The sequence below is a fragment of the Balearica regulorum genome, chromosome 2, assembly GCF_011004875.1.
Source record: "Balearica regulorum gibbericeps isolate bBalReg1 chromosome 2, bBalReg1.pri, whole genome shotgun sequence".
Taxonomy (NCBI): Eukaryota; Metazoa; Chordata; class Aves; order Gruiformes; family Gruidae; genus Balearica; species Balearica regulorum.
In genome coordinates, this window is record NC_046185.1 from 23,457,584 (window position 1) to 23,484,176 (window position 26,593).

Genomic DNA, 26,593 nt, shown 5'->3' on the forward strand with positions numbered 1-26,593 from the left:
TGCAAGCAGATTTAAGTCACTAAAACATCCGAAACTAACTCATTGGAAAAAAAACCCAAAAAACCAAACCCAAAACCCCCATGAACACTTAAGAGGGAAGTGGTCAGGACTGCATAGGCTGGAGAAGGGAGAAAGCTGTGAGGACAAGGGAAGAAGGGAACACGAAAAGGGAATGGTCCTTCTCTCAGTGGCAGCTAGTCACTGGGTATGTTCAGCTGCTGGTGGAACCACAAATGGTGACTCAGTGCCCTCTAAAGGATGGCTGGGCAGGGCCATGCTCCCAGTCTTCTCCAAAAACACCAGGTTTGGCCATGTTGGGTTCCAACTGTAGCCCAAAATGCATTGGCAGCCACAGACACCAGAAAATGCACCTGAAGTGAACAGTTATTAGAATATGTAGAATCACACAATCATTTAGGTTGGAAAAGACCTTTAAGATCATCAAGTCCAACCTACCAATGGCAGTACCCTACTTCCCACCTCTTACAGGTAAAAGCATTATTATAAGGGAGTTATTAATTGCCAGTACGATCCCTTTGAACTGAGAGAAAAACTCTGCTGTGGCATCAGTGGTGGAGAGGGGAACAGGGTCAGCTTTGGCCAGAAAGACCATGTCAGGCTATGGGCAAGCTGGCTGGCTCCTTTCACAAGTGAGGGCCACAGTCTGATGACACAATAAATTGAGCTGTTACGTCCTAAAATTGGGTTAAAAGCAGTGTGTGATATGAAGCACTCAGTGATATAAACTCCTCATGGTGGATCAAATTTATCCAGTCATGATGGTTTTACTTTATATTAGCAAGCTTTACGTAGCAGGGTCTGTCATTGTGTGTCCAGGCCAGGGTTTCATGGCACCTCATGCCTCTACCTTGGAGGTTTCATCATCTGTTCCTTCTTGCTCTCCACCTGCTTCTTCATCCTTGGTGTTACCGGCTTCCTTCAAATGCAGAGCCTTTCAATCCTGTTTGCACCTTCTTCTCAGAGCACCTGCTACATGCAGGTCTTTTCCTGCCTCAGGTCTCAATTCTTCTGTCCAACTCCTCCAGAAGATGTTTGTCCAGACCCTCCTGCAACTGATGCAAAGGTTTCAAGTCACCCTGCGAAGGTGGGCGCAGCACAGGAATTGTGCTGGCAATGGGAGAGGGAAGCCTGCCAAGTGGATCTACAAGGTCTTGAGGTGGGTGCAGCATTGTGGAGCCGATAGGCACAGACCAAGGTGAGGAGTGAGAGTTCAATCAAGCCAGCACAGACTCAACAGGAGCTCATTCAAGTATGACTCTCATTTTGAGGGTCCCATAAGGGCTTATCACCAGCCAACTCCTCTGTGCATGAGCTGCATCTCCATGCCCTGCACACACCGTCCTCAGCAGGCATCCTTCCCACGCCACGCTGCCACTGCAGACCCCCCCAGCGCAGCAGGACCAGGCTGCAGGAGGCACTCGCTGTGTGGCCATGCACAGAGACCGGTCCAGCCCCACCATCCTGGCAGCCGCTCTGCTCTCTCTGTCCTCTTCCTCACTGAGTTTCATGCAGGTCGGTGAATCCTATTCTACTTCAGTTTCGGTTTGCCTTTTGTTCTTTCTCTTTGTACTTCTGTTTTCAAACAGTCCTTCCACTTTTCTTTGGCTCATCATGTGAATTGAGATAATTAGCTCCAGGCTGCCAGGGCTGCAGGGCTGCACTAGAGGATCTGCAGGCTGACATTTCAGAGCCATCAGGATTTTGGTACTGGGTCAGAAGATGTCAGGCTAGCAATTCAAAGGTGGCAGGACTACAATAAAATGGTTAAAGGGCCTGGACTGAGACTTGAGAGAAGAGTTTAGGGGAAAGCATCATCCATGAAGTAAGAAACACAGAAATGCATCCTGCATATGGGCAATCGCACGTCACAGTAAACAGCTAAAGGACTTTACATAAGGAAATTGGCGAAAACATCCTTTGGGATTTGGCCCTTCCAGTTCTCACAGCAAATGAACGAACTGCAGTTGGCCCAGCAAAGGTCCATGTTTTCTCTCAGGCAACACACTCCTACACTAGTGCCATCAGCCTTTTGCAAAGCAAACACACACAAAATCTCCATACCACCAAAGGACTGGCACCCCATCACGCACACAGTGTGCACATGGCAGAGCAGCAGCAACTTGCTCTGTAACAGGGAGCAGCAGATTGGCACACGCTGGTGCAAAATTCACTATTATGTATACCTGCTAATTCAGCAATGCCCCTCCGAAACGTGTTACCTCTTCATGCCAGAGCTCACTCTGGTCTCACCTACTTACTAAGCCAGCACCACAAGACAAATACCAAAGCATGCCCTGCAAGAGAGACGTGGCTTTGTTAGGAGAAAAGTAGTTGGGGAAAAAAAAAAAAAGGGAAAAAAGGGGAAAAAAGGGGGGAGAGAAGGGGGGGAAAAGGGGGGGGGGAAGAAAAAAGAAAAAAAAAGAAAAAAGAAAAAAGAAAAAAGAAAAAAGGAAAAAGGAAAAAGGAAAAAGGAAAAAGGAAAAAGCAAAAAGCAAAAAGCAAAAAGCAAAAAGCAAAAAGCAAAAAGCAAAAAGCAAAAAGCAAAAAGCAAAAAGCAAAAAGCAAAAAGCAAAAAGCAAAAAGAAAAAAGCAAAAAGAAAAAAGCAAAAAGAAAAAAGCAAAAAGAAAAAAGCAAAAAGAAAAAAGCAAAAAGAAAAAAGCAAAAAGAAAAAAGCAAAAAGAAAAAAGCAAAAAGAAAAAAGCAAAAAGAAAAAAGCAAAAAGCAAAAAGCAAAAAGCAAAAAGAAAAAAGAAAAAAGAAAAAGAAAAAAGAAAAAGAAAAAAAAGATGTTCTGCACTTCCACTGGGGATAGAATGAGAAGGGACTGCAAAAATGGGAACTTGGGTCAGACACTAGGAAAATAATTTCCAAGTTAAGGAGAGTAAAACCCCGGAATAGACTGCCTTAGAGATTACTGCATTGCCATCCTTGGAGGATTTCTGTGAAAAAGCTTGGAAAAAATCTCAGTCGGGATGACACAGTGTTCTCACTTGGGAAGAGAATGGACTAGGACACTTACCACACTTCCTTCCCGTCTCTCTTTTCGCTCCACAATTCTGCAACTCTAAGTTTACAATCTAGCATAATCTAGGTGTTTGCATGGAAATATGGCAATTTCCCCAAAGTACACACCACTTACCAGTCAGTGTGGCACTTTGAGGACACTCAGGAGCAGCAGCATGATACTCAAATGTTTCTGCCTCAAGTACTTTGGCTCTTAAGGAAGAAATACTGTAGCTACTGATGAAGGCAGCAAGCCTCAGACTTCAGCAATTCTGATTCTAGCTAGTAAGGGGCAGAGGGAGAGCGAAACACTAACCTGTTTTACACAGTACCTTAATTTGGTGCTTTCTGAGTGAGGGGGGTGGGACTGTATGTGATGCAGGCCAGGGAAAGAGAGCAGAGCAGGTGACTGAGAGGAGGTGGCTGTATTAGGGACTGGGATGGAGCAGCACGAAGCTCACTCTCAGGGAAAGAAGGAGTGAGAGACGAGAACCAACAGACCTGGAGCAGCTGAGCCTGTCCTGCAGGGCAGCCGGTGACAGCCAGGCACGGACTCCCCCTGCTCCCGCATTGCACGGTCCCTCTTCCCCAGAGCCAGCCTTCCCAGAGTGCTCCGTGCCCAGCCCAGGGACCTCTTCCTCTGCTCATCCGTCTTTCCACCCCTGACAGCATCTCCCAAGGCTTCACCAGTTCTTAGAGTGAGGAGGGAGAGACAGAGCATATATACTGTTGAGGAGACAGGAGGGGAAAAATGCTGCAATATTCCCAAACTCAGCTCAGTACCTTTGCATTCCCCTAGCTGCACTTGGCATCAGAGAAAACAACCCTAGTGCACAAACCTGTTGCTTTCTCCGCTTCAGCCACATTATAAAGTAATTAACTATTATATTTCCCGTGTCATGACTGCCTGAGAATGACACTTCTTTCCCTGTTTGTTGCCAAAAGGACCTCTCCTTCACAAGGTCAGTAAAGGAAACAGACACGCAGTTCTTTGTATGAGTGAAGAATAGCCCCAAAAGTCAGAAAGCAAAACTGCTTTTGCCCATGTTCAAGAAGATTCAAAATACAGAGCTCTGAGGTCTTGGTGTAGGTTATTTTTCCTTTTTTATTTTTTATTAAATAATTTACTCAGAATTTGGGGTTGGCTCTGCTGAAAAGATTATCTAGCACTGAAAAACCTATCTGGACTAAGTAGGCTACCAAAGCAAACAGTGTTATCAGCTAGGCACTCTGTTTAAAGAAACTGGCACTCCCCTTCAAAAGGTACATGTTTCTCCTTATCTCTTTACACAGACCATCAAGGTTTTAGCTTTCACAATGCAATTTTAGCACATGGCATTGCTCTGTAGCTAAACAGAAAACACTGAGATGTGAAAAAGATCTTGCAGTTCCTAACTCAGAAATACAGCATGCATATTCTGAACAGTAAAACTTTTTTAAAAATCAACTATCAGCTGTGTGAATTAAAAAAAAATTAATCTTCAGTATTAGCCCTTTTCAGATACAATTTAAAAATGCTTCCTGTGGCTAACTACAAAGCTGGGTTTGCATCATTTCCAACAGTTTAGTGCAATCCGTCGTATATCAAAAGTCGTAATTCCTAGGCAACAGAAAGGAAATTTACTGAACACATTTCAGTAGCTTCCCTATTTCCAAGATAGCCTAGAATAAAAAAAAAACGATTGCATTCACAAATCCTAATACCATTGACACAAAAGAAAATCTTGTACCTGCTTAGAGCTTTAAGTTACAAAGGACCTTTATTTAACTTATGTTTAGAAAACACGTACCAGTGTAGTCTAAAATATTAATCAATTGCTGTTAGTGAAAGATACCGTGTAAACTTTGCTCTTTTTCCTATTTGGTAGTTCTATTAACACTTAGCTGAAAGGAGGAAACATGTCCATCAGGCAAGTCATCTTATCTGGATTGTGAAATACTTCAAAAGATTTATAATTAAAGAATTATTGCCCCTCATTCAATTCCTGTTTGGCTTACATTCCCGGAAGCTGACAAAGGAATGGTTACATCTTCCAGCTAAATCTCAAGCTCAGAGCTTCAAAAAAAGCAGTTTCTGTTAAGAGGGCCAACGTCTAGGCCCAGCCACGCATGTGTAACACCTGCAGTGACGGGGCACACATTGGGTCTGGGCAATAAGCTCAGCTGATGAGACAAGCGCGCTACAGCAACTTTTATCAGCCACCACATAGTACTTCAGAGCAGCAGAGCTAAAATGGATCTTGGAGAGACCCAGATGAGAATATCAGGTAACACTCAACAAGGGCTCTCCTGCCAGGATTGGCTCCAGAACCCAGACCTCACTCGGGGCTCTGGACTGCAGTTCTGGGTGGGCAATCGGCAGAACTGAGCACACAAACATCCAAGTCCTTAATCCTGAATGACTAGCACAATTTGCCAGCAACCCAATCTAAAGCTTAATGCAAATCTTGTGCCTCAACCACAGAACCATTCTTTCTTTTTGCCTTAAAACACTTAGGCCACATCTTGAAAAATAAGTTTAATATGTTTGTTATAGGAGAAGGACAAGATAATTGTTTTGGGCACCATCAGCTAACTGTACCTACCTCCTGCTGCAAAGGTTTTTTCACTTATAAAGGAAACCGCATTAAATCAAATCCAAATTCCCCATTTAACACTGTGATAATATGGAGGCGTGGGGGGAGTAGACAGCAAAACTTTTACTAACTGTTACACCATTGCTTCAAGTCAAGGCAAAAGGACTGTGATCTACGAGGACAAGACCCATGAAGCACATTATTTTGCCAGAAGAAGAAATACTATATATGTTTAATTAGAAAGCTCCAGTGCTTCTGAACAATAATTTGAACTTTGCTGGCTGTCCATCTAAGGTTAAGAGTGCATTTTTACAGAATAGCATTCAGTGTCAGAAAACTCTGAAGTCATACGTTGTTAAGAGGCTAAGAGCAAGATCACCGAAAAGTCCCTTTCTGCTGAACAAAACTTGAATTTTTTTTTTTTTTTTTTAAATCAGGCAAGAGAGAAGAAATGCCCTACCATGCTCTGGGCTCTTTCTTGCCATCGTCCAGGAGCACTGAAGACAGAAACAGAGTGACCTAACTCACAGGAAAGAGCAAGAACATGCCTAAGCAAGCAGAAACATGTAAGAATATGCCCAGGCGCCAATGACTGAGAAGTGCAAAAGAAAGAGCAGTATGAACAAGGACAGTCTGAGGAAAGGAGGTATGCTAAACAACAGAACCGAGTAAGGAAGGGAGAGAGCAGGAACAGTACACAGTACATCCTAGGGAGGGCATTATAAACCAGTATTTAAACTAGAGACAATTTTTTTCCCTATAAAAATCACAGTTTAAATTTTAACAAACCCATCGAACCTCACTAAAAGATACTGTTGATTCTGGCTTTACTCATCCAACAGAAGTGACCATTGCTATTAGCAGAGCCAGCAGCAGAGGACACCTTCATTTGTCAGCTGCTTCAAATGCAAAGTCAGTATCTCAGTTTAAAACACCGTTGCAGGGCAGAGGTTGAATGAAGATGTCATACTTTGCCATGAAACAGATGGGGAGATGCCAGTTCTGCCATGGGCTCGGTGACCTCCAACAAGAGGCAGTAAAACTGCGGCAGCTGCCGAATGCAAGTGGAATCCTTCACATGTGACAGCAAAATTCCACAAGTACTCCCTCCTACGGCTCTATTTAAACCCGAGATGGCAAATGCTGGCGAAAGAAAAATAAAACAAGATACGAAAATGCAGACAATTCTTCCTCTTTCTGTTGAAACTACATTAAAAAAAAAACAACCCACCAACCCACACACAGAAGAAAAACTACATTAAACATGCTGTTATCTCCAAGACTTTTGCAAATCCAAGATCCGGCTCCTTGCCTTACATTTGTACTAATTTGTTTAGCAGGAATGAAGTACATTTGGTTTGATTCTATTCTTTTGTGAGAATCTGAAACACATTTAATTAGTTGGTAATAAAAAAGCCATATAATTCTAAAATATGGGAAAATATTTTCCTTTTTTGTGAGAGGCTTCATTTTTTTAGGACTGCAGAAGCTAGCTAAAAACAAACCAGCAGTATGCTTGCCACAGGTTTTCTAAAATCCAGAGGATTACTTCTTCTCTCTGAAAAATTGTTTATATTGCAGAAGTGACAAGCTTCTGATGGGACATTATTGCCTTATATCATCTCCTCCCAAACTGCTTAGAATAACAGCAGATGCCTTACACACTCATTAAAGCTACAAAAAGATGGTCAGGTAATGCCCAACACTATTCAATCTACAACTGAAACTTTAATGTTTTAACACAAAACACATTTAACTTAAGGAACAACCAGAGTAGAACCTAAATACTGTTCCTGGTAAAAGCTTTGCCAGTCTATTGATAACCCTCCTCCTGGAGATGCAGCTTCAAATTTTCCTCCAGCCTTTTTCTGCTTCTTGAGCAAAATCCACACTACTGAAAAGGTGTAGCTCTGGTTTGCACAGCTCGGGGGGGTGTGGGGGTGTGTGTGTAATTAAGGGCATCGCTGGGCTCCTCAGGAGCCAGCAGCTAGGCTCGCCCAGCCTTGGAATACGGCCCCGTTAGGCGATGTTACCTAACGTCCAAGTCAGCCTTGAAAAAATAAATAAAATTCCGCAGGAGGCCCGAGCCTGCGCACCGGCAGAAGCAAGCTCTCACCAACTTTTAGCAGCACGGCTGCGACCCCGAGGACTCAGCCCCCTCCCCCCCCAGCAGAAGCACGGCGCTGGGAGGCACGGCGAGGCACCCACAAGCCGCCACAGGCAGGGAGGAGGCACGCTTCCCGTGCGGCAGACCGAAACCCTGGGACGGGACGGGACGGGACGGGACGGAGGGTCAAGCCCAACCGCCCACCAGCAGCGCCGCCGCCCTCAGACGAGAACGTCAGCCTCTCTAGACGCCCCGCCCCCCTTTGGCGGAAGCAGCCCTCCCGCGCATGCGCCGGGGAAAGGGGCGGGCCAACCCCCCCGGGCCCATCCGTTTCCGGCCGGCACACGACCTTCCTCGCCCGCGCGCGCCACTGGCGGCAGCGCCATCTGCGCCCGCCCGCTCCCCAGCACGGGCAGCGCGAGGCGCGCGCGCAAGTCGAGGCGAGGCAAGGCAAGGCGGGGCGCGGCGCACGCGCACGGCCGCTAACCCCTCCCGCCGCCACCCCGCTCGCCGTTGATCCGCTCAGTGCGCACGCGCCCTGCGGTTCAGCCGGCACCCCGTTGGCCCTAACATGTGCTCTCAAGTAGGCGCATGCGCACTGGCGCCGAGCCCCCACCGCCCCCCGTGACGTCGCGAGGCGCAGGCGCGCTCCCTCCCGGCCGTTCCCCCCCCCCCAGCGGTCGCGGCGCATGCGCCAGAGCTGCCGTCCCCCCGGCCGGGCGCCGGCGCTGCGCGTCTCTCCGCCTTCCCCCGCGGTGGCGCCTGCGCGGTGTGCGCTGTCGGTGCGTGGCGTGCGGTGCGGTGGGGGCGGGTGGGGGCGGGGCGGGTATATATAGTGCGCGGCCGGGGCGGCGGCCTCCCCCTTGTCCCCCGGCCGCCGTCGGAGCTGTGTGCGCAGTGCGTGTGCTCCGGACACCCGGACACGCCGGCCCGGCCCCGCCGCACCATTTATTACTAAAAATACTAAAAAAGCCAAAAAAAATCCAAAAATCCTAAAAAAACCTTTAAAAAAAATAATCCTTCCCTCTTCCATCTCCCGTCAACCTTCAGCAACCGGCCGGTTTGATATAAAATAACCCGGTGAAGCGAAGCCCCCGGACCCGGCGCAGCCGAGAGGAGACACAGAGCGAGCCCGACCCCCGCCGAGGCCAGCAGCAGCCGCCGCCACCTTCGCCAGGCCCGGCACGGAGTGAGCCAGAACCCCCCCACCCCTTCCACCCGCCGCCGCCGCGCATCCGCTTCCTGCAGCCGTTAAGTTTCGAATCCGCCTCCGGAGCGCCCCTTCCCCTCGCGCCGTCACCGCCGGCCCCTGCCCTCACGGACCGCCGGGCCGCCGCGGCCTCCTCGCCTCGTCAGCGCCCCCCCCTTGCCCTCCCGCGCCGGGAGACGGCGGCAGGATGAACCCCAGCGCCCCCAGCTACCCCATGGCCTCCCTCTACGTGGGGGACCTGCACCCCGACGTGACGGAGGCCATGCTCTACGAGAAGTTCAGCCCTGCCGGGCCCATCCTTTCCATCCGCGTCTGCAGGGACATGATCACCCGCCGGTCGCTCGGCTACGCCTATGTCAACTTCCAGCAGCCCGCCGACGGTGAGTGGCCGGGGACCGGGCCGCGGGGGAGGGAGCGGGGGGGGGGGGGGGGTCGGCGGGGGAGGCGGCCTGAGGGGAGAGTCGGGGCGGTCGCCGGCGGAGGAGCCATGTTTCTCCCCCGCCCCCACCAGGGTTCGGCGCGGCCTCCCCCCCCCAACCCCCCCGGCCGCCGCCGCCGCCCCGCATCCATTTTCCCCGCCCGGTGGCTCCCGGGGCCGGTGTCGGTGTTGCCGGGACGCGGGCAAACTTGGCGCCGTGCGGGGGGAAGTTTGCGGCGGGGCCGCCGCTGGCTGACACGCGGCCTGGGGCCGCCCGGCCTCGTGGCGGGGAGGGGGGGGGGCGGGGAGGCGAGGCGCTTCCGCGCCCCGCAGCTGGAACCGAAAGCCGACGCGGGGCCCCGGCGACGGGCGGGGAAGGGCCCGGGCGCCCCCGCTGAAAGCTTGGGGCCTGGCGGAGCTGCCCCGGCCGGCTGCGGCTCCCGGCGGCCGTGGGGAGGGTGTGTGGGGGGGGTGGGTGTGTGCGCGCGTGCAGGCGGCTTTTCCACAGGCTGGCACGTCCGTGCGCGGCTGCATCAGGAATCCGAGATGAAGGCTAGCTCGAAGAAAACAGCCTAGTGATTAGCACCTTTTAATAACTACGCAGGAGCTGGGTGTGTATGTGTGATTAAGAGGCCAAAAGAAGGAAGTAGGACGTACCGGCATGGTTTGGTGGTTTCATGGATGTCCAGTCAAAGCGCAGGCCAAAGCATAATACGTTAAAACACCCTGGCGGATCTGTCACGTGTAGGGAGGGGATGAAATTACTTGGGCCTCCAAGCAATATGGCAAGCTGTATTCCGATCCATTTCTCTTTGCAGTAAACTCTGACGTTGCGTTTCCTAAAGTTGCTTTACGTGACGTGTTGCTGGTTCTCTAAAGTTAAATCAGTAAAGAAACTTTCCATGTAGTTCTGTTCGCGTTTGTGCTGAGTTTGGGAAACCAGCTTGTTTGGAGCGTGTTTTTATGAAAGAAACCATGACCGGTTCTAAGTTTTGTGGAGTCCAATTAAAAGAAAAATAATTTGGTCAGCTAGAACATATTTGATTTCAAGTACATTCAAATAAACAGCTTTCTATTACAATGGTTTTATTTTCAAGCATATGAAAGTGAGAGATTTGAATTACAAACTTTTCAAGCAATTAGATTAACTGGCTTTCAAAATTGGCTTTAGTATATAGCCATTATCAGATCAGACTTTGGTGTACTGATGATATCTCTGTGTAAGTAGTAAAAGTTACTGTCTCATCTTTTTAATAGGCAGATATTTCACCTGTTATCAGCTCTCTCACTTCAGAGAGCTTTTAATTTATTCAGCCATTGTTTAGAATGAAATTATTTGAATGCTTTTCTTAACATGCTTTGCTTTCATTTGAGAAAAAACCTATGGTACAGTTTAATCTCAAAAAGAAAAATAAGGGGTCAGCACAGTTCAGTACTGTGATATGATCATGTCAAGGCAGAAGTGAAGGTGATTCAGATGCTTCTCCTCGTTAGTAATGACAGAATTCTGTAAGGGCAGACCTAGTTATCGTCACTTGAGCAACCTGTTCAACCCTGCGTTTTGTGACTTAGTTTGTAATTTGTCAAATGAGGGAACAAATACAGCAGTGCTTGCATTCAGAGTTTGAGGATGTGCCTTTTGTAAAAATGCTGTTACTCTAAATGCTGTAAGTATTTTTCAGACTTTGGGATGCTCACGTATTTTATTCAACACCTAGTCCAGTTCAGCCAAAAGTATTTCTCATCTGTATCAAACTTGCATTTGGCACCTTTCTGGAAGCACTTGTTTAAAATATAGTTAAATGATATTGTGTGATTGTACTTTTGCAACATTTTTAGAATTTGATGTTCTTGACAAATACCTAGAAAGAGTTTGCTGATTTTTTTTTTTTTATTACAGATCATTTTATCCATTTACTGAACCTTGAAATAGGAGCTCTGAGGATGAGTGGTTATTCTTACAGTAATACTGGTTTCATTTTGATTCCAAACTAGCTGCCTTTTCTTGGTTTAGCCTAATGCTTAGCTACATCTCAGGCTATGCTTATTAAACAGCTAGTAACAACTAGCTCAGGTTTTGAAAAATGGCTTTGAAGGTGTGTTTGACGTTACCAGCTGTCTATAAACTAGGGATCTCAAAGCTCATCCAAAAACTAATTAGGCCTGATGACACACTTGTGAGGTATGCACACATTTCATAATTGTGACTTTTCTGGATTTGAGTCATAGTCGGGAGTAAAACCCAGGCAATCTTGTTTAATCACTAAACTAGAAATATTCTTGAGTAATCTGAAACTGCTCTTCTTTCAGATTTTTTGAGTGGTTATGTTTCCAGAGGTTTATTATTTTACAGCTATTGCTATGTATATTTAGCACAGTTTAGTATTGTATGTTTTGTGTGATTTTGAAATTGTTGCTAAAGTGGACTGTCCAGTTGCTCGTGCCTAAAATGGGAACTGGTGACTCATTCAGTAAAAGCTCCAGCAGAATCAGCAAAAGTACAGCATGGGTAGGTGTGTCCACTTGGTAACAAGTTAACTGCTGAATGGGAATTGCCTACTGCAAACTAGTGCAGCCTTTTATGACTGAAATGTAATGAAAGTTAGCCAATTTTACTAGTCGTGAATTTTAATCAGGAGCTTGTACCTGGTTGCAGATGTATTCAGATGTAATGTAAAATCTGTTGTGGAATGGCAGCATAGTGTTAAGCAGAAATTTTTAAATTTCTTGTACTTCTGCTGCTGAGAATTTCCATGCTGTCCTTGTCTCTGGAGAAATTGCATTGGTCTAAGATAGGTGCTCACCATTAGTTGAGAGTGGTAATGTTTGCAAAGGCTGGTATGGACCCGCTTTGAGTCAGATGTTGGGGAAATGTGCCCAGGAACACACATTTTTGAGGAGTGGCAGGATTATTCTAGAAGCAATTAGGATGAATTAGAAAAGCCTCTTTTCTAGTAAAGGAAGCCCTGTTGCTACTTCTGGAAATAATGAACTGTTTGTTGCTGGCACTTTTGCTGGTGCTGGCAGTAATAATTCTAATGACTTCCAGGGTAATACTGAAGAGTTAGATGTTTCTACTGTGGCCAGTCTGATATCCACAGTTCTTATTTCTTTGGCCATCTTTTTTTTATCCTTTTTTTTCTCTTTTGTTTTGTAATGTAAAACCTTCCAATGCTTTTTGTTTCTCATTATCAGTATCTAGGTTGTCTTTTTTCTCCTGCTTAATTTATATGAAGTTGGTGAAAGCTTTGTTAACTTATTTAAAAGACTGGCAATGCTTATATTTTTTGTGGCTTCAGTTTAAATCAGTTGTTGACTTACTACTCTTATGTGAATATGGTAATAGCATCAACAGATTATTTTTTTTACAACAAAATGTTAGATATCTGTCTCATTAACTTCTACAGATGTCTTTCAGAGAATATAATCTTCAAATTCACTTGCAATCTGAAAACATGGCAAGAAAGGATGTAAATCATGGCGTGCCAGCTGAGCCAGAGGCTGATTGCAAATTTTATTTGCTTATGATATCCAACAACATTGCTAAAGATAAAAGCAGCACTTAAAGAACAAAAACGTAAAATAAAGGTTTTCATAATGTGACTGGCCTTTGGTCCTCCTCCTAAGAAAAGCAATTAACTGACATGGTTACTGTTTTTAAAGTAATACTAAATTGATTTCAGCCTTGTTAACATTGCATTGCTCTGCTATATGCAAATTGCAGTGAAGTGAGTTAGTACCAATGAGTGTGATTTCAGGTATTCATTGGGACTTTTTTCAGTGTTCTTCCAGACGTACAGGAACAATGGTGAAAAGGAGGGAATGTAGGAGATGATAAAATATGTCTGCCATACTTGAGAACTCTTGCTCTTTCTCGCTTAAATACCTTGTTGACTTAAAACATCACAGACATGTCTTGTTGCTTTGAAGGGACATACGAAAACTGAAGAAGGCTCAATACTTCCCTATCTAAATACACTGAGATCTTAAATTCAGGCTTTGAAAAGTTAGTTATGGAGTTCTACTGGAAAAACTGCTCCTTTGGAGTAACAAACCTGGTTTATGTTAATTCATTTTGCTGTTTTAATGCTCGCTCCTTCCTTGAGCTTGTATGTATTTCATCATAACCTTTTAATATATATAATTTCAGATTTTAAAAATTAAGCGCTAGTTTTAAATGTCTTTGAACTGTCCCTTGTTCGTAGGTCCATCACAAATCTTTTTGGTCACTAAGGAAGGAGTTGTGTGGAACAGCTGCCTGAACCAGGCTTGAACTCTACCTAGCAAAGAAATGTGTCAGTTTAGGGGTATTGGTGATTTAGGAGTTCTTATGTTAATGTTAAGGTCTCATATAGGCACATCTGTACTCCTGAAAGCATTTTTATCGATACAGTATACATCTGTGTGATGTGGGAGTGGCCAGCTGATTTTCACAAATGTTAAAACTTGTCCTCCTGTGGAATAGGTCGTAACTGCCATCAATACATTTTCTCCTGTCACTGTACCACCTTTTCATAGCAGGGCCCAGTTCTTTAGGCTGCTGAGTTTTCTACAGCTGGTTGAGCTGACTTGTGCTCCTTCCTGTCTCATAAGCAAAGCTTTTCCTGAGGAGTTTTTGCTGGTTTTTACTTGCATAAAACAGAGTGGTTTTTATTCGCATTGGAGGTTTGGGTTTGCATATTGGTGGTGGTGCTGGAGTTAATAGTCAAAATTTTATGAAGAATTGTATTTCAAATGCTATTTGTGTGCTTATTAAGATACTTTAGCATTTCCTACTAATTCCATGATGTTTTTCCAGCTGAACGAGCTTTGGATACCATGAACTTTGATGTCATTAAAGGCAAACCAGTGCGCATCATGTGGTCTCAGCGCGATCCGTCTCTACGCAAAAGCGGTGTTGGAAACATCTTCATCAAAAACTTGGACAAATCAATTGATAACAAAGCTTTGTATGACACATTTTCTGCTTTTGGAAACATCCTGTCTTGTAAGGTTAGTGGAAAACTATTGGTGCGTGTAATGGTTTGACATAAACCCCCCTCGATTTACGCTGGAAACATTCCGTGGGTATTACAACAGAGTTTTTCTTTAATAGGTGGTATGTGATGAAAATGGATCCAAGGGTTATGGATTTGTACATTTTGAGACACAAGAAGCTGCAGAAAGAGCTATTGAAAAAATGAATGGTATGCTGCTTAATGACCGCAAAGTGTAAGTACATAAATACATAGTTGGGGACGAACAGACTGAAATTCATTTCACAGCGGACAAATACTTCAAGCTTACCTAGAAAAGACAGATTGTTCTAGAACTTCCTAATTTTAAAGAGGATTTAGAATTTTAGTGCTAGGTATACTATGAATTGTGTCACCTGCCTGTTCTAAAGGCAGAATAAGTTCAGAAGAGGCTAATAATGGACTCTAGGGAAAAAATTGTTGTATTAGTTGTCTTACAAGCCAATGCTGTAATGAGGATTTGGGAACTTCTCTGGTTTTCTGATCTTACTGGTCTGAGATAAAATACAGTCTATCCAGTATGATTCAGAATACTTCCCTTATAAGGGTTGAGATAGGTACATTATCCATTTTTTGGATGAAACTTTAAGCTCTAGAGTTACTCAGTCCTGAGTAGCAGTCAGATTACACTAATGTTTTTATATGAATGTCAGTCAGTAGGCATATCTGGGAAATAGGAGTAGAAAATACAACTTACAGAAGCATAATGTTTTAAACATTATCACTGTTCAATAGGGAAAAAATGTTATTTGGCTACTTGGTTAGTGATATCTAGGCTTGAGGGGGCGAGTGTGCAAAGCTGTGCCTAAGGGATCATTATGGTATTTGGTATAGTTGTAAAAGAATAGCTCTATACTTGGGAGGGTTTGGAAAAAGAATAAGAGAAATCAGCATCAGCTTACCATCATGAATTATTTTTACATGTAGAGATGGATGGATCAAGCCAGGAGAGAAAATACAGGGAGAACATACATTTTGAAACTCTGGTTTTCCTGCTTGTTCTGTGCTTGACCATGGATGTTTTTACTCAGCTTCCATCTTTATACAACCTTTTTAAATTGGTAAAAAAGGGTCAGCATGTAGTCATAAAAGCACATGATTTACGTAAACTTTGTTTGGTAAATGCATCATGAGAGTTAATTTTGCTTTGAATTTCTGTTTAGGCTAGGTTTTTTAAAGTGAATTAAAAACTATCAAAATCTGAACACATTGCACTATCATTCTTACCATCCTCGGTTACTATAAATGCGATGAAGTTGTCAAACTTTAAGAAAATGTTGACTTACTGTATGCTACTTTATTGGATTTGTCAGATTTGGAACTATAAAGTTGGACAATACAATAAAATTTGACAGCATAAGTCTACTACAGTCAGAAATCGTTAGCCATGTAATGTCTGTACTAGAGCAGTTCCTTGGGTTGCAGAGTGTTGTGTTCGGCTTCTGTTCTTTCTCTGATGGTATGAACTGACCTTTGGTGTTCCCAGCCAAGTTGCAGTGGTATTTGATTAAAGACCAAGTTGAACTATTTATTTCTCTAAGCCTATTTAAAAAAACAAAAAAAACAAACAAAAAAACCCGCCCCAAAACACAAGACCCAAACCAAACCAATAAATAAACCCAAACCACAGACAAGTCTTATTCTGATATAGGCTGGAAAGGTGTGTAAGGGAGTAGGGAAGGTTAGTTAAATATCCCTTGCTTAAGAACTGGATCGGAGAGTGGTAATGCTTTAAGGTTGCCAAGTTTTTATTATGGTTATGGTAGAGGGGTTATGCTGATATCTAGAATTTCTGTTTAGCCGCTTTACTAATACTCTTTCTTACTGTCCAGCTCTTCTTGTCAAAGGCTGTTTTATAAGAGTGAACAATCTCGCAATGGCTTGAAAGCATTTTTATGCTAGTAACTGATAAGCACACCGATGTAGCAAAGGATAGTGAAATTGTGTTTCTGGTGGAGTTTTATCGTAAATATCTGAAGAATTTCATACTTATAATGAACAGTGAGACTGGTTAGAAATAAAACATGATGCCAGAGGATTAAAGTAAATTTTTAAACCATGACAGACTTTCTTTATACTATTCTGTTCTCCTGCAACTAGATTTGTTGGAAGGTTTAAATCCCGCAAGGAACGTGAGGCAGAACTTGGAGCCAGAGCAAAGGAATTCACCAATGTTTACATCAAGAATTTTGGAGAAGACATGGATGATGAGAGACTTAAGGAACTCTTTGGCAAGTTTGGTAATGTCTTAAACTTTAAGTTTATATAAACATGAGTGAACTTCAGCTTACTTCTTATATCTTACCTGTACAGTGCCTTATAATACAAGGAATCAGCTGGCTGGCTGATGTTAATTTAAAAAAAAAAAAATTAAAAAGGTACTGAAAAGTTGGTACTTAATTTCAATTTCAGGTTCAAAGTGCAGTAATATCCACTGCAGAATTTTAAATAGGCAGAATAGCATGTATAATCCTACATCTGAATTATTTCAGATAATCTGAAAACAATGTGTCTAAATAGTCTTTTGAATGGGTTTCACAATTTTTTTTTAAAGTTGCAAATAGAAGTGTTTTCTGTTTCGGTACAGATTTATGTTCTGTATTCACTACAGGATACATGACAAATCAGTTTACTTTTGTTGACCTGCAGACTTATCTTTACTCTGAGTATCTCTGCTTTCATTATTCAGTTGTGTTGTGGTTGACCTAATATGAAATTAGAAGGAACATTTCCATTGGCAAGTTATTTGGTTCTGTCTTGATCCTCAGTTATGCACAGGGCAAAATTATGGCAAGCATACGATCATGACGTAATACATATGATGTGTCACCATCAAAATAGGAAATGGCAAACTCCTTAAGTCGGTTACAGATTCTTACACTGGTTTATAGGACACATCTATTTTATTTTCAGCCTTGGTGTGGGAGGGTTTTTTTGTATTTTCTTTCCTCTGTGCTTTTGCTGTTCTCCAGTGGATACCATGTAAAGCAAGACAAAGCCTTGTGTATAAGCTATTCTATAGCAGCCCTAAGCAGCATTTACAGGAAATTCCTTTCCACCATTGACATATCTGTGGTTGAAATGATAGCAAATTTAGCTGCTAACATCTGTCTCATTTGAGTCTGTGAACTGTGATTTTTCAAATGTTTGGAATTGCTGAACTGGGATGGCCTTTCACTGGCATAAGGTGGTGAAGCACACACCTAATAGAAAGGCCTCCTATCTGGCTTTCAAAGGATGAAAGCACTAATGCTTTTTAAATGTCATAATTTTTAATGAGAAAAACAGTTTCATTCACTTTGAGGTGAAATTCCTACCCCATTGTGGTAGAAAATACAGTAGGAAAGAAAGTCAGCATGGTAAGACTTCAGCTGTAATGGCTGAAGTTCAGCATCAGGGCAAATTAGTGATTTTATATTAATAGGTGATATTTACTAGATATGTTTAGTAGATACTACTATTGGCGCAAGAGTCCTTTGTAATACAAGTGAAACAAACTAAATATTAAAATTTCTAAACAGGATGTTCAAAATGTGAAGAGAATACACTCTGTGTATGAAGCATAAGTATTTCATTCTCTTTTTAGGTCCTGCCCTAAGTGTGAAAGTTATGACTGATGAGAGTGGAAAATCCAAAGGCTTTGGCTTCGTTAGTTTTGAAAGACATGAAGATGCCCAAAAAGTAAGCTTTTGGACTTCATTTTAGGAATCCTATAACTGAAACCCAAATAATATGTTTCATTGAGTGATTTGAAATCTTGTGAATTCATTAAGGGTTTTTAATTGGTCAAGGACACTGCAAAAACAGGTGTCTGATTTTTAAATGACTTGGCATAGTTTCTGTCGTTTAGAATGCTTCCTTAGGAGCAAATGTCAGTTGATTTGAGGAGCCTTGTAAGTAAAGATGCTATGATACAGCTTGAACTGGTGTAGAAATGAGGAATCTTGAATAATTTAATAATGTGTTGTAGTTGGGCTTAAAGGTCTTGTTAAGCTTTGGACTCCCTCATGCTGGGCAGCATAACAAGCATAGTAAATTATTACATCTCTGCGAAACCCAGATGAATCATTGGATCCAGTTTGGTTGCACAAAACATTTGTGCAAGGCAGAAAGGATTGTGTTTTCAAACTTCACCATTGCAAAGTCAGCAGGAAAGCTATTACTTTTATGGAGCAGGTTTGGCACAGCTGTAATAGTCAGAGCCCTGTGATGTTGCTTTTACTCTGAAGAGTAACTTTGGAAGAAGGGTCCTTTTAATTCGTGTATATGTCTATAACATACCAGTATGCTGTATAACTTAATTCTTTGTCAGCTGGTTGCTTTGATGTGGCAGTTGACTGTGGCAGTAGGGACATAGCATCAGGAGAAAAACTTGGCACAGAGCAAATCAGGGCAACAAAGGAAGTTTGCTTTTCAAAAGGCATTTCACTGATTTGTCAGTACTGCGAGTGTACAGGCAAGAGATGAGAACATACCCTGTCTGTCTTACATCCACATTGTTCAGTCTTGCATACGTTCATTGATGAATTGTTTCTCTGACAGTAGTCAAAATCACCTGTTGGGTGTTTTAAATAATGTACAATTCTAGTATCTCGGTAAATATGTGTTTAATGGCTTTAATCATGAAGGTATACAATAAACTGGTGACTGCTGGTTTTTAAATTAATTGAATAAATCTATGCCAGAGTTTTCAAATCTTAATAGTTGTAAACTATTTGTAACAGCAAAAAGTTCATATTTTCATACTCTCATTTCCTTAATGGCAGATTTTTTTTTTAAGCCATATATGCCAGTTGTAGCTTAATGTAGTATAAGAAAATCTTGTAGATACTAGAGTTTCAGATGTTACTTTTAAAAACAGAAGTCAGGTGTGTGAATTAGAGCTTTTCAACTTAATTTGCTTTCTTTTCTCTGCCTTTAGCAAGATAAGGCTGGAGGGAATAGTTCTTCATTATGTGACTTTTTTTTTCCCCTCAACTTCATATAAGAAAAGTTTTTTGCATCCCTTGTGACTTTTCTGTAACTGGGCAGAAGCACACTCAGAAAGCAATTTCCATTATACTTTAAGCAGGGAAGTCTTGGGGTATTTTGTTTAAGCTAGTGATATTTTGGATGGGTTGGCTCTTTTTCTGGACTCCTTATGTAACTTTTTATATTTGGATTACTTTTTTTTGACTGGAATACAAAGCACTGCTAACCTCTTGTTTATTAATGAAGGCTGTAGATGAGATGAATGGGAAAGAGCTCAATGGGAAACAAATCTACGTTGGCCGGGCTCAGAAAAAGGTGGAAAGACAGACGGAGCTGAAGCGCAAGTTTGAACAAATGAAGCAAGACAGGATCACCAGATACCAGGTTCAGTTTTAATTCAAGAGGACTAACTCTATTCTATGATATCTTTAGATTTACACAGACCATTTGCTTTCAAAAATAACTCACCTTTTTTTTTTTTTCAGGGTGTAAACCTTTATGTGAAAAATCTTGATGATGGGATTGATGATGAGCGTCTTCGAAAAGAATTCTCCCCATTTGGTACAATAACTAGTGCAAAGGTAAAGTTTATAGATTGTAGTCATGCTTTCTCTGAAAATGAACAGTGATTCTTCACCAAGGGACAGTGATTTGTTTCATTGACTAACAGACGTGACCTGGTCACTTAGCACTGCTACTGTATGCTATATACTGTATACATGGACATCTGCTTTCTTGGTTGTTGTACATCTCAGGTTAAATGCGGGTGATCATCCTTTCTTGAAATAAACTGAGTACTGATATTAATGTGAGAAAAATGACATCTTTTCAGTGCAATAGTGTCCTCATTATTACTTCATGGAGATTTTCATCTGTATTCAGTAAACAGCTATTAATTAAGCATACGTATTCCTTTTTGTAGATCAATTCAGTAAACAAACGTGGTCTCACTGCTAGTAAGCTGAAACTCACGCGAGTTGAGTAGATACATTCTCTTGTTTTGAAACTAAGTTTTGTACTGACAGGTCATGATGGAAGGTGGCCGCAGCAAAGGATTTGGCTTTGTATGCTTTTCATCACCAGAAGAAGCCACTAAAGCTGTCACAGAAATGAATGGTAGAATTGTGGCTACTAAACCATTATATGTAGCTCTAGCCCAGCGTAAAGAAGAGCGCCAAGCTCATCTCACCAACCAGTATATGCAGCGAATGGCAAGTGTAAGAGCAGTACCTAATCCTGTAATCAACCCATACCAACCAGCACCTCCTTCAGGTTACTTCATGGCAGCTATCCCACAGGTATGTACAGAGATGAGTGACTGCTTTGTACTGTGTATAAAATCTGTTTAATTCAACAGTAAATGTAAATGTTAGCATGTGCCCATAATTTCAGCATTCTAATTGCATAGCAGAAAGGTGATGGACTGTTCAGCCTGCCCTTCAAAGATAAGTTACACATGGGTTTTATATTTGACAGACTCAGAACCGTGCTGCATACTATCCTACTAATCAGCTCGCTCAACTTGCTAGACCTAGTCCTCGCTGGACTGCTCAGGGTGCCAGACCTCATCGTAAGTCACTTCTTTAACTCTTCCCAGTGATAGCAGTAAACTCCATAGCATTTACCTTTGCACTTTTTAAATACATTCTCACAACATTACAGTATCAGTCTTCTCTTTGTCCTGTTAGCGGTATTACTTCTGAACTCTTTTCACCATTGAGTGTTTCAGCATGTAACTTAATGTATTTTCTCTAAAACATAGCATTCCAAAACATGCCTGGTGCAATCCGCCCAGCAGCACCCAGACCACCATTTAGTACCATGAGACCAGCTTCTTCACAAGTTCCACGAGTCATGTCAACACAACGTGTTGGTGAGTTTCATTTATGCAAACTTTAAGTATTAGACTTCTTTTTTTAATTGGACTGAGTCAGAATGATCTCTCGAAAGCATTCGTAAGTTCAACATCACATGCGGTAACACTTCCCTCCTTTTCTGACTCTTACTAAATGAGTAAGCTTCTAGTAGTTGCTTCAGATATTGTCCCAGCAACAAACTGCTGTAGTCTCATTTCTTTAGCATGAAGCATTTCTTACTTTAGTGTGCATTTTCATAATACTGTATGAGAGCTGCTGCTGTTTTTAAACATTGTTGTGGCAATTGTAATAATAGGTTGCATGTAGAAATACTGAGACGATAGAATTTTAGCTCTTAACTATTTTGTTACAGAATACTGTGAGCCAGTGTCACGTATGCAGAATCTGCACATCACTGAGTGAACCAGAATTTATTGTAATGGAGTCTTAATTCTCTCAGAATGTATTAGGCAGTTGTATTTTTTAGCTACCTACTTCATGAAAGTATCTTTTTTAGGATGACTGTTGATGTAATGTGCTCAGGAAATCAAGTGTCCTTTGAGGTTAGAATGAAATTAAATTAATACACAACCAAAGTGAATGTTTTCTCATAGATCTTTTTTCAATAGCATGTAAGAAAGCAATTCATTAGTGAAATGACTGGAAAGTAACATCCAGTAAATTTCGAGCTTTGAACCTTCAGATATGACCAGTGATGTGACAGTTGACAACACTGCTGAGATTAATGTATAATACAGTATCTCAATTAGGTATTCCATTTGGGCTGTTCTTGTAACTCGTACAGTGTAGGCGAAATACAAATCAATTATTCACATATGGAATTATGGTTTTTTTTTCAGCTAATACATCAACACAAACAATGGGTCCACGTCCTGCAGCAGCAGCCACTGCAGCTACTCCGGCTGTACGCACAGTACCACAATACAAATATGCTGCAGGTGTTCGTAATCCTCAGCAACATCTTAATACACAGCCTCAGGTTGCTATGCAGCAGGTATGTAATTTTAGGAACCAGTCCGTGCTTCAGCTGGTGTTTTTGCAGAGGAAGGAGGGGGGCGCTTATGATTAAGAGTTGCCTTTGTTATTCTGGAATTCAGGCTCTACATTGTGGCAGCAGAGTTAGAGCCTTGGGGTTTTAAGTATATTTCAAGTTCACCTGGGGCAGGATGTGATCCTGTGTTACTTCTTATTTTCTACTTGCCTGATGCCTTAGCCTAAATTCTCCTTGTGTTGGCTCTACGATGGAGTGGTTGATACTAATCTCCAGCATCGCTCGGCTCTAACTAGTACTATTTGATTAAATTGACTTAGTTGTAATTTCTTCCATGTTTCTGACAGTGTCGCGTTGCTTATGCTGCGTTGTACAACATTGGATATTTGAAGCTGCACTTAATTATGAGCTAGAATTGAATTTTGAAATTGTGTTAATTAATTTGCAGCCTGCTGTCCATGTGCAAGGTCAGGAACCCTTGACTGCTTCCATGTTGGCTTCTGCCCCTCCACAAGAACAAAAGCAGATGTTAGGTATGTACATGATACCATTCTCTGCCTTGTAGCAGAAGGACAGTCAAAGAACTCTTTAATCAATCTTAAAATGTGGAATAAATGGTTTCAGCAGTAGAACAAGGTGTTCGTTTCCCTTTTCCTGTAAATCTAGGCTGTGTTTGTCAGATGAGATTTGTCACTGGTTAACTTGTTTCTCTCTAGGTGAACGTCTATTTCCTCTCATTCAAAGCATGCACCCTACTCTGGCGGGTAAGATCACTGGTATGTTGTTGGAGATTGACAACTCTGAACTCCTCCACATGCTCGAGTCTCCTGAGTCTCTTCGTTCGAAGGTAGGTGGACTTTTGCCTTACACCAGTTCTGTCAGCAGTTAAGTCTGCACTGATATAACAGGTGTTTGTGCTGGCACAGTGGGGTAGCAGCAATGCAACAGTGGCCCAGGCTGAGAAATTAAATACCCTCTTTCAGAGGGTGGCAATGACTTACCTCAGTGTGAACTGGAGCTGTAATGTTATCCTTTTCTTATTAACAATGCAGGCATTGTTTGTATGTATAACTTAAACTGTTTCATTAGCCTAAATATACAGAAATCACTAAGCTTCCCTTTCTTAATTTTTCTTTTTTACTTAACAGGTTGATGAAGCTGTAGCCGTACTACAAGCCCACCAAGCTAAAGAGGCTGCTCAAAAGGCAGTTAATAATCCCACTGGGGTTCCAAGTGTTTAATAAGTAAGTTTTCCGAGCACTGTAGTTTTATAGGTTGACTGGGGCAGTAGTCCTTAGTCCGTGGCCCTTAAAAGCAGCGTGCTTCCAGGCTTTCTATCATCTGCAGCCACAGAAAGCAGCAGCTATGGTCACAGTTGTAAACAAATGTGCCCAAGCCTGTTTTCCAGTTCTGTAGCTCTTGGTTAGCAAATGCTACTAATACTGTGTTGCATATTTAGCTGGAATTAAAGCATTGTTTTTAACAGCCTATTTACCTGGAATTAGTTCTAGGCACACTTGCAAAAATGGGCAGTTCTGACAAACACTACTATTCATACTGTTTGCTGTTCAAAAAACTTGTGGAACTGAAGTAAGCTTAAAATGATACTCCAACCCTATTTTTTCTTGGCAATTAAATAGCTTATTTACACTGTAATTTGTATATACTTGCCAAAACCTACAATTATACGGTAATTAAAAACTAAACTATGTATTGTCTTGACTTCACATTTTGGTGAATTTAATGTCAGTTAAAATAGATTTTCTTCATTGCCTTCTATGGGATTAGTATCATAGAATGGTTTGGGTTGGAAGGGACCTCAAAGATCATCTAGTTCCAACCCCCCTGCCATGGGCAGGGACACCCTCCACTAGACCACGTTGCCCAAAGCCCCGTCCAACCTGGCCTTGAACACTTCCAGGGATGGGGCCTCCACAGCCTCTCTGGGCAACCTGTTCCAGTGCCTCACCACTCTAACAGGAAAGAATTTCTTCCTAATATCTAATCTAAATCGACCCTCCTTCAGCTTAAAGCCATTCCCCCTTGTCCTATCACTACACTCCCTGATAAACAGTCCCTCTCCAGCTTTCCTGTAGACCCCTTCAGGTGCTGGTAAGCTGCAATTAGATCTCCCCAGAGCCTTCTCTTCTCCAGGCTGAACAACCCTCAGCCTGTCCTCATAGGAGAGATGGTCCAGCCCTCTGATCACCTTCGTGGCCCTCCTCTGGACTCTCTCCAACAGCTCGATGTCTGTCTTGTACTGGGGCCCCCAGAGCTGGATGCAGTACTCCAAGTACTGCAGTAGTATCTTAATTTTGCATGACAGGAAGAGGCAAAAGGTGTTATCTTTACAATTTTGAGAGGAGACAATGTTCAGTCCAGTTAGGTTTTCCCTGTCCATGAACTTACTTTCCACATTTATAGCTCCCAGTTGAAGATGCCTGCTTTAACATTTGATCATTTAACATTTTCTTTTTTCTTGGTCTTCTCATTTCTGCAACTTTCCTTTTGGAGGCAGAATTTGAGTTGTTTTTTTCCACACTTCTTTCTTTTTCCATATTTTTTTGTTAGTGACACTTTCACACTGGAGAGATAAGTGCTGAATAAGTTGTCTGTCCTAAACTAAGATGCCCAAACTAAGATGACCATGACTCCGTATGTTCAATGATGCTTTAGTAACTGGAAATTGGAAATACTACGAGTGTAGTTATTTGATAAGCTTTGGTATGCTGACCTTAAGAATAGAGGTGGCCTGCAGTCAAGTTAGTTACAGTAACAAATTAATGTGTGTGTAGCCATTGTCTGAGTCTGTGCTGTGCAGAGTACTGCTTAGTTCCAGACTCAAGTTTTGTCCTACCAAGTTTCATAAATTTGGGGTACTTTACTTCCATGTCTCTAAAAAGTGGGGGATACTGCTGATACTCTGCTTGTAAAGAACTTTGGTCTGACTGATAACTGTGAAAGCCCAAAGTGCTCTTCAGCTTACAGTTGCAGAAAGCATGTCAGAAAACATAAGGTGTTGCTTTCATTTTAAAACCTAACAACATTGTTTCTGTTTGCAGAAAGATCCGGGACTACAATCTAGAACTTCGCTTCACCGAAGAAAAAAAAAATCTAAACATGGAAAAACTATTAAATATTGAGAAAAACATTGCAAAATATAAAATAAATAAAAAAAGGAAAGGAAACTTTGAAGCTTATGTACAGAGCAACGCCGGGGCTAGCAAAACAAATGCTAGTCCTAGATTACTTATTGATTTAAAATTTTAAAAAAAATAGTAAAATAAAAAATACAAATTAATGTTTTATAAACCCGGGGGAAAAGAATTTTCAGCACAGTACAAAAATTTAAAGCATTCCTTTCTTTAATTTTGTAATTCTTTACTGTGGAAAAGCTCAGAATATCACCACTGTTTTAGTTGACAGTGAGAATTGATAGCTGAGCAAAGAAACGTAATTTGGATTATAAAATTCTTGGTTTAATAAAAATTCCTTAAACACTGACTGACTTGTGATGGCTTCTGTTGTAGAGTGTACTTCTCATAAGGTTGTAATTCGGAATGCCAAGTTAGAATCCCAGTCTATAGTATGTTTCAGCAGTTTCTCGAGAAGATTAGCCTATATTTAGCCCCCTGTTAGTGATAATATAAACTTAGGCACTAAAACAAATGTAAAGAGTGGCTAGATCCATATCTGGGTTTTAAATCCTTACTAGCATGATGTCTGAGCTCTTGTCATTGTCTAACTAGAAATAGACCTTTAAATACCCTAGAGAGATGATCGGTAAGCAATGTGATTATAAAAGGCCCATGTTGGAATTGTGTAACATACCAACACATGTCCCATTTGACCACCTGCATGTGGCGTTCATTCTCACAGGTTTGGGTGGACGGAACAATCTCTACATAGGTCTGCGGCTGTGCCTTTAGATTGCTAATGAACTGTGAGGTGGAGGCTGAGTAGAGGAATGTAGAGGAATGAGCAAGGATTGTCTGCAATAGCGTTAAAAAAACCCATTATTGTGAACATATGAACACAAGGCATTCCTAGAACAAAACAGGTGAGGCTTCAGGTGGTAATGTATTAAAAATTGAATGCGTAGTAACTAAAAGATCTTGATTTTTACACAGTAAAAATCCTGTGGACAGGACTGCTCAGTCCTCTGAGTCTGGTATTTCTAATGCTGTGTTCCATAACAAGCAAATGGCTATTGTTAGCTTTTTTCCTCTCAGTAAGAGACCAATTGGTTTAATTTTAGCTTTGCTACATTTTTTATTTTTAATGAACAAATCCTTCTTGTCAGAGCCGACTTCGAAAATCTCAGCTAGCTCTTTGGTAACTATCGTTACTGAAAAAGGTGACAGGGGACTTTAAATCAGCAGGTTTGAAAACTGAGAAAGTAAT

General features: G+C 42.1%; 1 protein-coding gene and 1 long non-coding RNA gene across 3 annotated transcripts; one reads left to right on the forward strand and one right to left on the reverse strand.

Annotated features, from left to right (window-relative positions):
* Positions 1–3,877: 3,877 nt before the first annotated feature.
* On the reverse strand, positions 3,878–8,298 carry LOC142600322 (uncharacterized). Its single transcript, XR_012833751.1, has 2 exons — positions 7,634–8,298; positions 3,878–6,743 (listed from the first exon to the last, which is right to left on the reverse strand). It is a non-coding gene; the product is annotated as an uncharacterized LOC142600322 (long non-coding RNA).
* Positions 8,299–8,514: 216 nt separating this feature from the next.
* On the forward strand, positions 8,515–25,693 carry PABPC1 (poly(A) binding protein cytoplasmic 1). Of its 2 annotated transcripts, none has more exons than XM_075743597.1 (15): positions 8,515–9,297; positions 14,134–14,327; positions 14,431–14,546; positions 16,451–16,590; positions 17,937–18,031; positions 19,568–19,705; positions 19,807–19,902; positions 20,347–20,619; positions 20,798–20,891; positions 21,084–21,194; positions 22,038–22,192; positions 22,638–22,722; positions 22,906–23,036; positions 23,338–23,433; positions 25,252–25,693. In XM_075743597.1, exons 1-14 carry the CDS (start codon positions 9,105–9,107, stop codon positions 23,428–23,430), a joined length of 1,914 nt encoding a protein of 637 aa, XP_075599712.1. In that variant the 5' UTR covers positions 8,515–9,104; the 3' UTR covers positions 23,431–23,433; positions 25,252–25,693. The 2 variants fall into 2 exon arrangements, with proteins under 2 accessions (XP_075599712.1, XP_075599714.1); XM_075743599.1 differs by having other exon boundaries at positions 8,557–9,297; positions 16,451–16,581.
* Positions 25,694–26,593: the final 900 nt, after the last annotated feature.